The sequence below is a fragment of the Nannobrachium achirus genome (genome assembly GCF_963921795.1).
Source record: "Nannobrachium achirus genome assembly, chromosome: 2".
NCBI classification, from domain to species: Eukaryota; Metazoa; Chordata; class Actinopteri; order Myctophiformes; family Myctophidae; genus Nannobrachium; species Nannobrachium achirus.
Genome location: NC_137811.1, coordinates 25,177,405 through 25,193,988, shown reverse-complemented (window position 1 = coordinate 25,193,988; position 16,584 = coordinate 25,177,405). Strand labels below are relative to the sequence as shown.

The following is a 16,584-nucleotide window of genomic DNA, read 5'->3' as shown; positions in this document are numbered from 1 at the left end:
ATGCCACTTCAAATTTTTGAAATCAGCCTCATGGTGGCGCTATAACAGGCCGATTTGTGGTTTTACCTATAACTCCACCGATTAGATTCAAACTTTGTAAGCGCACTCCCTAGAGGCTAAGGATAAACCTTTGCCCTGCATTTTTCACATCAGCCTTTTATAGCGCCACCTTTGGGCCGACTTATGTAAAACACATTTTTTGGGATATTACTCCTTCAGATTTTCTCCAAAAATAACACAAATCAGTACACAGTATCTCGTCATGTGATCAAGTCTGATCCATCTGATATTTCATATTCCATCCTGATTGGCTAATATTAGCTTCCAAAGTTTGCAGGATTGCTCAGTTTTTGAACAAAATGCCTCAAATCATCAACGCAGCTTGTCATTACCATGAAATTTGCTACACATATTCCCACTATGTCAAGGAACAAATGCTACCCTTTTCACATTGGCCTGTTATAGCGCCACCAGCAGGTAGACTTTAGCAAAACACATTTTTGGAACACAATGCTTCAAATCATGCATGCAGCGTCCGATAGCCATGAAATGTCTAAGGTGAAGAACATATGCCACCCTTTTTACATTGGCCTATTATACAGTAGTACCACCAGGACGCCTGGCCTGGTGGAGACCTGTGCTCGGAAGAGCACTGCTTCTAGTTTGTGCCTGGTGGAGACCTGTGCTCGGAAGAGCACTGCTTCTAGTTTGTTATGTGAAAGCCCTATGACGTCTATGACATCTGACATCATACTCTTTTATGCCCATACATGGAGATCCCTGTCTGTAGAACCAGCCACACAGATATGGGCTGTCTTGGCCATCTGTCTTGGCCATATATGGATTCTGTTAGTGTGGTATGTGGCCGATGTGGTTATGGGTAACTGGTCCGATATATATCACTGGCCAAATGGCCAAGAAATGGCGAGGTTGCATGTCGTCCTGAGGCGTCTTACTAGTTAGTATCATTACAAAACACACATTAACACACAGAAAAAGGAAGATCTACAAGCTCACAATGCGTCGCGTAACACAAGTCTTTGCTTCTGTGGGGTCCCTGGAACAAAATGTTTTGAGATGAGGGTCTGTGGCCAAATACATATCAATCTGGGGGTCCTTTTCAAGGACCCCCAGAATGTCAACCACTCCTTGACATGAACATGTTTGAGCACCACTGATATAGCAACATGTTTTCCTGAAAACAGCTCTCAGTGGGTTAAAAGCACCATCTACTGTAGGAACCATCATTTTTCTGTGTGCGCTGCTGCACATGAAACCACCACCTCTCCACAGAGCCAAATCCACACCCCATTTAGGCCTAGGATTATTGACTACTTTAACCATTGAAAAATAGCAGATATACAAGCTCACAGCGCGGCACCGAGTGCCGCGCTGCGAGCTTGTAGATCTGCTATTTTTGAAAAATCATGATTTTTCTTTGCAAGTCTTTGAATATATCTATTTAAAAGCGAACGTTTGTAAATCAAATATTTGCTTCTGGGGGGGTCCCTGGAACAACATATTGAGATGGGGGTCCGTGGCTAAATACCTGTAATTTTGGGGGTCCTTGACATGAAAAAGTTTGAGAACCACTGATTTAGAGGAAGGATTTAGAAGTCGGGTCAAAGATCGGGTCAAAGATATTCATAGACTTGCACACATTTTCACGATTTTTCAAAAATAGCAGATCTACAAGCTCGCAGCGCGGCACTCGGTGCCGCGCTGTGAGCTTGTATATCTGCTATTTTTCTAAGGTTAAAGCATACAATAATGGTTAAAGTGGTTAAAATCTAACGCGACTCGGGCGCGTTCCAGGTATTTGAGAGTTAAAATTCCACCACACTGCAGCTCTCTCATGGATACTGAACTTAGCAGTTAGCAAGACTGTTCTCACACTCGCTCAAGCAGCTTATGTGAGATTTAAGTACATAAAAATATCGCTGCTGTCCAATAGAATTTGGCACAGATTCGAGGCCCCCTAATAAATCAGTGGTTCCCAACCTTTTTTTCCCCTCCTAAAGCCAGCTCTCCACCGTGTCGATCGGCCGACTCGGACGTGGAAGCTGTTGGATGCAGTCTCCTGCCGACAACTTGACGTCTGCATGGCGCTATCGACGGGTCGGGACCTTTCGTTGGACCCGGCAAGCTAAGCCCGTCGTTAGCCCTGTGCTGGTGAAAAGTGTTTTGTTTTGGTGCAGATACAGAAACTCTGGTGTTGCCAGATTTTGAGTGAAACAAGCGACCAGGTCTGTGAAAACAAGCCCAAAAGAAGCGACCAGTCTCACCACTTGAGCCCTATTACACCAGCTATTTAAAAATAATCTTCGCTTATAGTAAACAGACCTGGCAACACTGGCAGGCTAGCGTTGCAGGCTACTTCTGCCTCCTGGTGTGGTGTGGAGGTGTCATCTGAATGCAATGTGATGCAAAGTTTGAAGTTGTATGAATCAGTCTGTTTGGTGGAGAGTCACCTTTACATAAAGCTAATCTACAAGCTCACAACAAGTCGGGTGTTGGCTTGAGATTATGTCTTGCCCATTTGGCTGCCTTATTGGGTCGGATGCAAAGTTTGAAAACCACCGCCTGCAGGACAAGATTTCTGACAGAGGTCTGCTGGAGGACTAAAAAAAACATACGGTCGCAGTAGCAACATTGCTGTTCAAATGAACCCCAAAGAGATGGAGTACACCAAGCTAGTGCAATAGCTATTTATCTTAGCTGGGGTTTAAGTGATTAAGACTTTAAAACGTGTTTTATGCTAATTATTATAAATAAATAACACAGGCGTTCAGTAGCTCATTCCCAAATCTCCTATTAGGGTGCGGTCACACTGAACTTTAATTTTGCCAATGCTTCTTAATGGGAACGGAGCGGTTTTGATTGATTGATTGATTGAATACTTTATTAGACATGAGATGTATAACAGCAGGGCTATAGTCATACATTTGGGCTAAAAGGATAACACAAAAAAAGTCTCGAGGACTTGTTTCCATTGTGGTCCTATTTGCTATAATAAAGTATTGTGTTGGGGTTTGTTGCCATCCACAGAAGAAGAAAAAAAGAAAGAAACGGCTCCCTTCCTTGAAAAGCATTGGCTTTTTTGGACAAATGGGGGGAAAACATATTTTAAAGATCCGCAGAAAGCCTGTGGACAGCTAGACTGCCAGTTAGCTTTTAGCATGCTTCTTTACGACGTGCAGCGCAGCCTGGGGAGATGCCAAGTGGAGCCGTCTGACAAAAGCAGGCAGGTCTCCAAACGCCCACAAGCAATAAAAATTGTTAAGTGACAGTTTGACAGCGGAGGAACCACACAGTTTTCATAACACAGCCGGGTAAACATGTGACATCATTAAAAAGGTGACCCGTAGACTTATACTGTGTCCTCAGGGTGGGGGGTGGGGGGGGTCACCGCACACACATCTCCTACAGCAGTGTGTGTTTGCATGAGGGCATGTCTGTTTGGAGGTGGAAGACTTTTTATGTTGCACACGTTTATGGGTCATCATAATAGTCAAAAACGACATAACATAAACTTTCAAAAAAGTATAAAAAAAAGCCTGATCTGCATGCTATAGGCCTATGCTTACATTTTCTTTTGCTATACTGTTTTCCATGGAAGTGCAGAGAGTGTTAGAGAAGCAGGGGCTGAAATTTCCAAAAGGGCCTTTTGGTGAAAATATAGAAAATAGACGACCTCCAAGCTCACAATGTGTCGCTCTGTGACTCATTGTGAGCTTGGAGGTCGGTTATTTTTGTGCTTGATAACACACTAAACTAAGCATAATCAAGTGAATACTGAGATGTGGCGTAACACCATGGATTTCTACACAGAGAGGGCAGTTCTTTTAACATAAGAAGCTGCATTCAAGTTCAGGAGAGTTTGGACAAGGCAATTCTCTTGAATGCTGCCATCTTTTATGGCATGGAAAGAGGGGCATTTGCATTTCTTTTACCATAGCAAAAACTGCATTCATGATCTGGAGAGGGCACTTTTTACAGATGGATAAAAGGACAGGGGCTCAAGCCCCCTTTGATGTCTGTGTGTGCACATGCTTGCTGTTTTTAGCCGTTTTCAAGGAGTATCAGGGAAAGAGGTTCTAAACGGAGGGTCCTTGTGGGAGCCCCCTCAGGGACCCCTGGACCCCACTTTGATAAGTACTGAGAAACACATCATGGGTTCCCAGAAGTTCTCACATTAAAACTGGAGGGGCGAGACACCCACTCTACACTGTAAGTTCCACGGTGCTTCGCACACTCTCAAATCCCACCCTGTAAATCATTTAGCTGGGGACCCCCATGGAACTCCCACAAGAACCCCTGGGTTGTCCCCAGACCCTATGTTGAAAACCAGTGGCGTAAGCCAGGGGTCCTTTGGGTGGGTTCAAGGGGGTCCCCAGCAAAAGTAGTTAATGTAGCATCACCATCATTTTATCAATTTGGGGTCCTTGACACTGATAGGTTTGAGAACTACTGCTGTAAGGGAAGTGCATATAGCCAAATAGTAAAGAATTATTGCGACTGAAGGTTGCAGTTTCCCATATCTGTGCGGCTGGTTCAGACATGGATCTCCATATATGGGTATAACTGGTCCGATATACATCACTGGCCAGATGGCCAAGAACTGTGCATGTCGCCCTGAGGCGTCTTACTGGTTACTAACCTTTACAATGGTTGTTGTTGTTGTTGTTGTAGTAGGGGGTTTCCATCCACAGTTAGAGCAGGGTCGTTGGTCACAGGCTCACAGCCTAGGGTGACAGTAGGGTGACAACACAAACCTTGATGGGTGTCATTACAAACACTCCTGTTGGGACCTGGCACATACTGAGTGAATAGAACACCATGAAGACTGACAGGCCGTGTCTAAAACTTTTTGGTGCAAAGAACCCCCAAATTGATATACTGTGTATTTTGCTGCAGACCCCCCCCATCTGAAAAAGTTAAATAAATGAACAAATACAATACAAGCTTGCATGAAGTGGTGCACTGTGAGCTTGTAGATCTGCTGTTTTTGAATAGCCAACATATAGCCTACTGTAAATCTCACAACGCCTCGCAGTGTGAGGCGTTGTGAGCTTGTAGTTCGCCTATTTTCACAATATTTATCTATGAAACCGAGTGACGCTAAATTTAATACCTACAATTCCAAGTGCTTGTCAGGGTGGGGGTCCCCAGTTCAAATATGTTTATTTTGGGGGTCACGGCCTAAAACGTCTGAGAACCGCTGGTGTAGAGGGAACCAAGAGCAGACCAAGTACAGAGGGAAAGGAGTTACCATACAGGGAGGGTTTAAATGGTTAAATGTCTGAAAATACACATTAACATGAATCCAACACAACACTGATGACGGTTTCTGTCAAACAAGTCTATATGAAGCTATCTATAAAATCTATGAAAAGGTTTAATCTGCCACACATCCCTGACCCTTGTTTCATCTCTCTCTCTCTCTCTCTCTCAGCTAGGGAGGGGGTCCTTGGGCTGGAAAAAAAACTTTGGAGACCCATGTCTTATGGAGTGCCATACAAAAATGTGTTCCTGTTGAACCTGTGTGTAATAATAATACCGGTACATAGTGAGTGAAACACAACACCACGAGACAGAGACCACGTCCCACCATATCAACTTCACTCTCCCCCATTCCCCCAAACAAAGCCACACAGTGTCTCACAGCACTCTTATTGCATAAACGGGGCCATATCAATTTCACAGTTCAAAAGGCTATGCAGAGGAGGGCCCAAAAAGCTGCAATATATTTACAAAAGCAAAGGGGTGATGAACAGCCGGCGGGTGTGACCCTGTATGCTATAAGGAGACGAATGAACAATGACAATGGCAGCTGACCCATGTGTGACTGCGTGCAGACAAGAGGTCAGCGGGCTATTTTAAGAGTGCAGCAGAGCCATGATGCCCCGTGTGAATGCATGCATACAGCCAGCCTCTCCGAGAGACTTTAGAGAGCATTCCAGGGCTGGTGGAGTACACTGATTCTTCTTTTTCTTTTCTTATTTTTTATTTGGAGGAGCAATTTTTAACCTTTGTATAATTGGTCCTAATTCATGTTATCCCATTTAGACGTGAGGCTGCTGGAGAAAAAAAATAAGGAAACTACTTCAATTTTGTATTCAAAACAAAATTCATGTTGCTATATTGTCTGTCGGGTGGAAACCTCATATGTACAAAACTGTTACTTTTCAGGATGTGATCAATTCATCATGTATACGTAAAAGAACACAACAGGTTAGAATATGGAGGTTTTTGCCCGACATTAACAATATACATAGCATCTAAAATGATAGACGCTTTCCTGGTATAAAACAAAAACTGGTATAACAACATATAGGCCTTCCAGGTCTACATGGGTTGTAAAGAAATTATGGCACCAATTCTGTTTACTCGCTCTGTGCCTCATTGAAATCTTCTTCGACTGGAATTCCCAAATAGAAACTACAGCCTTTCTTTCTCTTCCGGATGCTGAAATATAAGAACCATTGCTCTTATTAATATAAGGTTTGAAATCGTGTTTGAATTGAAATGTCCAAGCCTGCCTAGCGATGACGATGTCACTGGTAGGCAGGTTTCTGAACTGGTCCACATACAGCACTCCTCTGAGACAGAGTGAGTAGACAGGATATCATGAGAATTAGTCAGGACTCAGGAGTCAATTATAAGAAGATTGAAAATGTGGGCCTTTTTAAGTAAAGTATAGCAATATAGGTATAGCACTGGTAAAAGGACAGTATTAAAGCATTTACTTGACTATAAGTACAAAAGTAATGCCATCAAGTATAGTACCAAAGTAAATGTACACAATTGCCTCAAAATGTGTTACATCTTTTCTGCTTCTTTTAAAATAGACCGGCAAGCTCACGACGTGTCACTTCATGACACATCGTGAGCTTGTAGATCTGTAATTTCCAAAAGGCACAAGTATAGACCCATTTCTCAGTGTCAACCATAACTGCCATAACAAGCGGCACCGCTTCGCACAGCAACACCGCAGCTACACAGTCTATAAAATAGGACGGTCTACAAAATAGAACTTAGTAATGCATGGTTTGTATTTGTGGAGGAAAAGGTACAATATTTGCCTCCAATGCCTCATTCACACTACAGATATATAGTTGAACGTTTTGCTTGGTAATTCAATGTAATCTCAATGGAAACCAGCTTTAAAGCTTTCAAAGCTTTGCTTGGAACGTCTCCTGTATCTTTAAAGCTGGTTTCCATTGAGATTACATTGAATTACCAAGCTAAACGTTCAACTATATATCTGTAGTGTGAATGAGGCATAAGAGTGGAGAAGTATAAAGTATTAGAAAAAAATGTAATACTCAACAACTCCAGTAAAGTAAAAGTACCATAAAACTGTAGTTTAAGTACAGTACTTGAGTCAATGTACTCTTAGTTACTTTCCACCACTGGTTTTAGAACGCATTCCAACAATACAAGAGACTCCCACCCACCACACATTTAGCCAAAGCGCTGCATTTGATTAGCAAACAAAATACAGAGCGAGAAAATGGCAAAGTTTGTATTTTTTTTAAACAGACCGTGTTTAAAAAAGGTAAAAACCGTGACAAAAGCCACTTCTCTTTGTCTATTGGTTCCAGTTTCCTGCCCTGCGCTGGGTTATTAAAAACAGCACACACATAAAAAAGGGGGAAAAACTCAGCTGTCAACACAATTCATTTTGCCACAAAACACAAGACCATTTTTTCCTTTTTTTTTTTTAGAAAGCCACATGGACAGTTTGTGCAATGGTGGGATTTTTATTCTCATAAAGTAATCAGTGAGGGATATATAAGACTGCTTTTTTTTCTATAAATATAAAGGTTCTTTTTTTATATATAACAAATGCAAAGGAACAAGATTTGAAAAGCCATGACGGTATTGCAAGTTGCAACAGAGCCATCAAAACATTGTTTTTGTGGAGCAGATAAAAAAAGCACCATGCGGAAAAACATTGGACAAGAACAAAAGTAGCGTGTGTGACAAAGTAGACATACTCCTGGTCAAAGGTTATTCCACTACAAGTCAAAGTTACTCAGTCAAATTTGTACTTGAACTAAAGTACTGAAGTATTAAAAGTACAAATTACAAAATTGCTTTTTTCTGTTTAATACATTGCATTTCTGTATTAGACATTCTCCAAGACAATTCAGAGACTTTCCAGAAGTTTTACACATAGCAGATCTACTAAGATAGCGAGCTGGTAGATCTGCTATTCTCACTACATTTGAAATAGCGCTCGAAGTGGTTAATTTCTTTTTTGACCTTCTTAGAAATTAAGCAAGGTTAAAAGTACAATTAGTCGTCTTTGAAATGTAGTGGAGTGAAAGTGTACTTTGTTACTGTCTGTCAACCACTGTGTGTGAGTGTGGGGTGGGGAGGGGGGTTCGGGGCGAATGCTAGGTCCCTCAATGCCGCCCTGAAGGGGAATCTGCCAGAAATTCAATAACAAGGCGTTTTCTTGCATTAGTGCACAATAGAATAGACACAAGCTAGTATCTGGGTACATACAGGTCAGGCCTGTTCTGTCCCCATGCACCATCAGGCTTATCTGATGAGGCTCAGTATTGTTTGTGATGGACAGAGAGAGACAGAGTGAGAGAGAGACAGAGTGAGAGAGAGAAAGACAGACAGAGAGAGAGAGAGAGAGGATTGCTCACAGCCAGCCATCAAGGACAATGCAATTACGTCGTAATTCAATTAGCACAGCAGTGATCATCACCGTTTGAAATGACGACAAATAGCTCTGTCTACAGAGCGTATCCCCTTCACGGCCATGCCCTACATAGTTCACTCTTAACAGGTTTGGAAAATCTGACTCACCCAAGCGGGAGATGGTAAAATGTCAGTCAGACTCAGAAAAACAAAAAAGAAAAACAAGGCTAAAACGTCCTTCTTTTCTTTTCTTTTCTCCTTCTTTCCTCAGGAAATCTGACAAGTGTATAACACCGTAGCCAGTCGGGTAACAGATTTAGATATAAGTCCCATTTAGGCCTATAATATAGTGTGACTGGGCTTATTTATGTTTTTATGCTCTTTAGCTAAGTATAGGGTTGCAGAGTTAGTGTGTGAAGAAGGCCTGGCTGCAGTCCATTAGGGCGCATGCCTGGTATTTCAGCTGTCTGTGCTAGTGAGCTTTGTGCAGCTGATTGCCGTTTGAACCCCTCCAATTCTCTCAAGCTTTGTTTGTCCTTCCACACGAGAAAATCAACAAAACATTTGGCCGACTGAATTAGCAGGCACTTCAAGATTGTTTCTTTTTTTAAACCGTGAGGTTGGGGGGAGGCATTGTGGAAAAAATTCAGTGGGTGTGTGTGGTGTTCATAAGCGATACTATTTGTGCTTCTGAATCTCCCGTGCCCAATAGTTCACTTAATTTTCCTATCCAAGTGGATGAGATTCGGATTTTGCGCGTTAGAGACATTATTTGATTGCTCCAGTGTTTCCCAAACTTTCCACAAATTTCAAGATCTCCCCTTAACTCTGACAGGGTACAAATGAACCTAACGGGTTCATTTGGTTCCATTTGTACACTGTCAGAGTTACAGACCTGTATGGGTCAATTTAGACCCTACTAAAGGAACCCACAGAGTCCCTGGAAATCACTTTGAGAACCACTGGATTACTTAAACATATACTTAAAAGTAAAGTTATGTTGAGATTATTCTATGATCACATTTCGGATATCAATGTGATCCCAATGATGTTTTCTTTTTGTTTTGAAGTAGCCAAAATACACATCTGATACACTCGGATTAAACAGTGTGAACTATTGCAGCCCAAAATACTTGGCACGGTCAATGGTGTAAACACTTAACAACCCCCCTCAAATCATCAACTCACAAACCTGCACACAGTTAAATCTAACTTTGCAGATGATTTTCAACCTAAATCCCGCTGCTCTGATGTGAGATTCTCAACATAATGTGGCAACAAAAATGCCCCATGTCTTTGGTGTATTTCTGCGATTAAATAACAAAAATAGACTCGATGATGTGAAAAAGAGGCGTTTGTCTGACGTCATAATTCCGCGACATTAACATTTCGTTGAAAGACACAAGACATGGCGTCATTTTTGGCAGCACTACTAGCATTAACCTCCTCACCGAACAGAGCAAAAAAAAGGATTTCGGTTGAAAAATCGTCTAAGTTGGCCTTCAATTCAAATCTCGAGTGTGCAAATGGTTCTATTTGTACGCTTGCAGAGTTAAATCAACACATTATGATTCTTAAGCCTGATGTATACTTTGGCGTGGCATGCCGTAAATAACAGATCTACAAGCTCACAACGCATCAACATCGTGAGGCGTTGTGAGCTTCTAGATCCGCTATTTACTGATAGCATGACTACCGGCACACGACTAAGTACAACTGGAGGCTCAACTGTATTCCTCCTCCTCCCTTCTTCTTTAACCATTCCAGACAACGTTAGGCACAGAACCTGCGCTGCTGCTGTACAGTAGTGGAACAGACATACAGCCCATAATAATCAGGCTAAGACGGAGCATGAGGAAGCACTTGCCTTTCATGGGACCTTTTTTTTGCCTTAGAATAGGCCCAATGTTCAACACACACACACACACACACAGGCAGGCAGTCCACTCACTGATCAAAGCCATGAACAATCCTCTCGCAGTGGTGTCCAGAAGCTAAGGGCGGATTCACACTGCAATCCGTTTGATTAGAACTGATTCTGAAACCGGTTGCTGGTTCACGCTGGCCAGCATTCACATTGGCAGACCTTCTGGCCTCCCTGGAGATCACTAGCACTATACAGCCCGGTCCTATAGGTGGCGGTATGCACATAGTGTCATCAACTATGCGACATTGCTGATGGTGGTTGCCAATAAATTCAGGCACGAAAGTTGGTGTAACAATTCAATGACGCGCGACAGCGCAGTGTGGAACATTGTTGCAGTGGTCTTGGGTCTCGCACCCCCCACACCTCGACAAGACAAACAAGCCTATTTGCATATCAATTGACCTGTGTCGCTGATCTACAAGCTCACACTGACCTTGCATCCGCGACGCGTTGTGAGCTTGTAGATCTGCTATTTTCCAGGCGCATAAACGTGCAGAATGATGAGCGAGACATGCAGCGCAGCGCACGTTATTATTTTAATTATTTAATAATCAACATGGCTGAAACGCTTGTGGCTTAATATTCACATTAATGGCACGTCAAGCAGGCACAGCAGTGCACAAGCATGTGCCAAGGAATCTATAACATCGAAACAAAAGTCAGGGATAAAGGAATACTTTTAGGCTATTTTCTATCAACAGCGGTAAGTCATTTTCGGTTTGTTTTCATGGTTTAACAGTTCATGGTTTAACTTGTAGGCTAGTGCTTTCTCTTTCTGCTTTTCTTTCCCGACGGGCGACAGCGCACACACATGCATGCACGCACGCACCAAGCCCCCCCCCCCCCCCCCCCCTCCCGCTGTAAATCTGATCCCAGAGCAGCATAACCATCATCTCACAGTTACAGCCATACTTCATGTCGCTGCCTCGCGGCTAATAACGGACCTGAATCTGATCCTAGGTCAGCCTAGATTACAGTCCCGTGTTCCGAATGTTTTAACGGAGCGCCGGTTCTGGCCGTCCCGTCTCACTTTCACCCCTGCCTCAGTGCGCTGGTGCGAGACAATAAATAACTGTTCGCCAATTGCTACTTCTCCCAATTGGAAGTACATGACACCAGTCCAGCGCACCACAGTAGTAGGCTAACTGGTGATATAAAACATATAAACGAATTTTAGAAGACAGTCCTACAAGCAAGCAATCTCTCTGTGAGATGAAGTCGCTGATCCCATGGCCATGTCGACAACTGTTACCCAGTGTTTATTTGTGCCGACGGCTGACTCGTCGACATTATATGAGGTCACGTTCAACATCAATACCGTTTTTGAGGCCGGTTGCTTCACACTGCGGCTCACCGGTCTCGAGGTCGCACAATGCAGTCTCGAGACTACCTCTTGAGGTGGTTTCGAGGCTATCCGTTTCTGAGGAAGACCGCACGCTTCACACTGTCAAAACCGGTTTAAACATCTGCCAAGTAGCCTCGAGACCGGTCTCGAGACCGCAGTGTGAATCCGCCCTAAGTGAGGTCACAAGACCTCCACAAAACATCCACATCCGTTCCTTAAAAAAGCCCTGCTCGGCTGGCTCGCTGTTGGCGTTGCGGTGAATTCGGGTTGCAATTCCATTATGTTCAAAAGTATGAAAAAAGAAAAAGGGTTCGTTGCAGTTCATTATTTTTTTTTTTAAACAAACTTTTTTTGTTCTTTAAATACAAATATATATATACTTACAAAAAAATCTCACAAAAAAATGTTTATGTACATTTAAAAAATGTCGTATTTTACCAACCAACAAAGTGTCTCTGGTAAGTCCCGAGGGAGGAAAAAAAAGAGGAAAAAATAAACATTAAAAGGATTATCATTCAGTCTGTCAATGAACAAAGTCTATTGTGTTTGTTTGTTTGTATGTACTGTGTGTGTGTGTGTGTGTGTGTGTGTGTGTGTGTGTGTGTGTGTGTGTGTGTGTGTGTGTGTGTGTGTGTGTGTGTGTGTGTGTGTGTGTGTGTGTGTGTGTGTGCGCGCGCGTGCGTGTGCTCTGTGTGGGCCATGGTTTTAAGTTTTTTTGTTGAAGTTGTTTTCTTGTTTAGTCTTTTTTTCGCGTGAGATCACACGGTGGTCTCGCCCTGTTTACTGTTGGCCAGTCTCGTGTAAAACCTCCTCCAAGAGTTCAGAGTCTTGCCCGACCAGATCCAGAACCCGGACGTGATGCCCACGATCAGCGTCATCAGGTACTTTATCATGAAGACGGTGAAGTCGGGGCTCATGTTGGGGTGGTTCTGCACGGGGCAGGGCACGGCGTACGTCTTGCACGTCTGGCTGACCCACGTGCGCTCCCACTGCTCGCGGAACGCCTGCTCGTAGAAGTAGCAGGCAATGACGATGGTGGCCGGCACCGTGTAGAGCACGCTGAAGATGCCGATGCGCACCATCAGCTTCTCCAGCTTCTCCGTCTTGGTGCCGTCGTGCTTCATGATGGTGCGGATGCGGAACAGCGACACGAAGCCCGCCAGCAGGAAGGAGGTGCCGATGAAGAGGTAGACGAAGAGCGGCGCCAGCACGAAGCCGCGCAGCGCGTCCACGCTGTTGACACCCACGAAGCACACGCCGCTCAGCACGTCGCCGTCCACCTGCCCCACCGCCAGGATGGTGATGGTCTTGATGGCGGGCACCGCCCACGCCGCCAGGTGGAAGTACTGCGAGTTGGCCTCGATGGCCTCATGGCCCCACTTCATGCCCGCCGCCAGGAACCAGGTGAGGGCCAGGATCACCCACCAGATGGAGCTGGCCATGCTGAAGAAGTACAGCATCATGAAGAGGATGGTGCAGCCCTCCTTCTTGGTGCCCTGCACCACCGTCCGGATGTCGTTGTCGAAGCGGTCGTTGCACACCACCTTGTCCTCCAGCAGGAAGCCGGCGATGTACGCGATGGACACCATGGTGTAGCAGCCCGAGAGGAAGATGATGGGCCGCTCCGGGTAGCTGAACCGCTTCATGTCCACCAGATAGGTGAGCACCGTGAACAAGGTGGAGGCGCAGCATAACACCGACCATATGCCTATCCATATCCTGGCGAACTTCAGCTCTTCCTCGCTGAAGTACATCATCCCGTGGGTCTTCTTGGGCTCGCAGGGCGCCCCGCAGTCCTCCTGGCCCAGGAAGCGGTAGTTCAGATATTGCGGGACTTTGAGCGAGGTCGGACACTTGAACTGTCCCTTTCGGCAGTGCGGCGACGTGCACTGCGGCGCCTCGGTGACGTCGGGCGTCGGGTGGGTCGGGGCGCTCTTGTCCGACATGTTCTGCCCGACGCACAGGTGCTCGCCGCCGTGCACCGGGAACGACTCGCACGCCAGGCTGTCGGGCCACTGGAAGCCGAACTTGTTCATGAGCGCCTCGCAGCCCTGGCGGGCGCGCTCGCACAGCGAGCGGCACGGCGGCAGCGCCTGCTCGATCACCGTGCACACGGGCGCGTACATGGAGCACAGGAAGAACTTGAGGTCCGGCGAGCACTGCACTTTGACGAGCGGGTAGAACTGGTGCACCTCCAGCCCGGCGTCCTCCTGGTTGGTGTGGCCCAGCAGGTTGGGCATGATGGTCTCGTTGTAGGCGATGTCCGTGCACAGCGGGATGGAGATGGGCTGGCAGAAGCCGTGGTCCGGCACGGACATGCCCCGGTCCGAGCTGTACTGGCCGCTGGCCCCGCCGAGCAGCGCGAGCACGTAGAAACACAGCAGAGACACGCGAGGAGGGAGTTTACCGTTGTTGTAATCCATAGTAAATAAACGAGCCACGGCCATGGCCAACCAGCCCCAACCGCCGACACTTTTCCTTTGCGATGTTTTTTAGCTCCCAAAAAAACTCTCGCTCTCCCCCTGCGAGGTGATTATACTTCCCCGAATAGCTCTCGTCTCTCTCTCTCTCTCTCTCTCCCTCACTCTCTGCCTTCTTTGTTGGATTTGTCACAAACGTAGCGATTATACTTCCACACGTACGCTACGGGGGGAATCCTCCTCAGTTTCTTTTATGTTTTACCTTTCAACGCCTGGAAATGAAAGATCCGCGGATTTGTAATCCCGAACTTCTGTCGCGTACAGGTCGTAAATAATCCACAACGTACGTAGGACGCATAGGTAGAATAGATTCTCTCCTCATGAGCTTCTCTTCTCTTCTCTCCCCCCGACACACTCTCTCACACACACACATACACACACAGTCACACACACAGGGAGAGACAGACAGTGGTGTTGTGCTGCTGCTCTGCTGCTGTTCAAACCTGTTTCCAGGCGCCCTGCTGTCTCTGGGAAGCCAATATACTGCCCTGTTGGTGCTTCGTCGTACGGGCGGTGCCGCCCATCGCCGATCTGGAAGCCCTACGACGCGTCGCCGACGAGCGCGCCCACGGCTTGTAGATCTGGCTTGCGTTTCGCCCGCGCGGCACCGTCCGCGCGACGAAGGGTAAATCAGTCTCTCTCCTTCATATGGAAAAAAGGGTGGGACTTAAAAAACAGATGGTTGAGATTTTTTTTCTCCCCCCCTTTTTTTAGGGAAGGTCTGCATCTTTTACCGTTTAGCGTGTACGTGGAATGTGTATCTTTATTTGTATTATTTATTTATTTATTAGGCCTAATAATTTAATTCTGAGTGTAGGCTAATATACTCATAGAGATACTCATTGATAGAAAAATTATAACGTACATTTTCGGGAGGGGGAAAAGTTAAACCAACAATATTAGATGTAAATCATGTAATTAATCAATGTAAATATAATTGTAATGTCACTATAGTTCATATATATATATATATATATATATATATATATATATATATATATATATATATATATATATATATCACACACACACACACACACACACACACACACACACACACACACACACACACACAGGAAGACACATGAGTGGCAGCTCAATGGGACACTACCTGACTACTGGGGTCTGTCACCTTTCCATGTCTTTTATCTGTACACGCAGAGCCCTGTGTGAAACTCACACAACTAATAAGGCAGTGGTGTCAGTTCAGCAAAAGCTAGGGTATGGCAAAGATGGGAGTCCTCATGGAAAAGAGGCATTACATTTTGTATAACACAGTTCTATTGTGAAAATAGCCGATCTACATGCTCACAACGCCTCGCAGCGCGAGCCGTTGTGAGCATGTAGATCTGCTATTTTCACAATGTCTGAGTTTTGACAGTTTTTTACACAGGTTTCTACGGTTTCTTGGGCTGGATATGGCAGCCTGGAATAGAGTTCTCAAATTCTGCCCGAACCCGACCATACCCGAACCCGACCGACATTTAGGGTAGGGTAGGGCCTAAAATGTATGCTGACTAGTAGGGCCGGGTAGGGCCTCGGGCCTGCCCAGTTAGGGCCCAGTTAGGGCCGGGCCTTAATTTTCAGGCCCTTTGAGAACTCTGGCCTGGAATGGTTGTTCAAGTGCAGCTAAACTTGGCAATGTTAGTAGGTCTAAATGTGCTACAATTAACAATAATGCATTGCACCTGTGCAGCTGACCTGCGGAACCTGGGAATATAGCATTCTGTCAAGATGGGGAGAATACAAGTGTGGAGAATAGATAGACAAAGAGACATTCATGGATTTATATTTAAAAGTAACTTTTATTTTACCCAATTGACGCCCCTGTAATAAGGGCTGCAAGGCCAACTAAATAGCACTCATTTATTTTATCAAATATATCACCCCTGTTGTCGGGCAGAAACCTCTTATCTCCATATTCTAACTTTTGTGTTCTTTTTATGTATTTTTGTGCAAATTAACCCTACTTGATCATACTACAGTACTACATAGGCCTACTACTGATCATACTAAACTTCACACAAATGGATCAAAAGTAGCAGATCCACAAGCTTGAAACGCGGCACAAGCGATGCGCTTTGAGCTTGTTGATCTGGTACTTTAGTTGGCTTTGAATTTGAATTCTGAAAAGTAACATTGTGGATATATATCCATGTTGTTGATGGTCT

The 16,584-nt window shown here is 44.9% G+C and overlaps 1 protein-coding gene across 1 annotated transcript; it reads right to left on the bottom strand.

Moving 5' to 3' along the window:
- Positions 1 to 12,247: 12,247 nt before the first annotated feature.
- fzd1 (frizzled class receptor 1) lies at positions 12,248 to 14,793 on the bottom strand. The gene has a single exon (XM_080751644.1). The coding sequence runs from the start codon at positions 14,378 to 14,380 to the stop codon at positions 12,692 to 12,694; it is 1,689 nt and encodes a 562-aa protein (XP_080607770.1). The 5' UTR covers positions 14,381 to 14,793; the 3' UTR covers positions 12,248 to 12,691.
- Between the last annotated feature and the right edge of the window lie 1,791 nt (positions 14,794 to 16,584).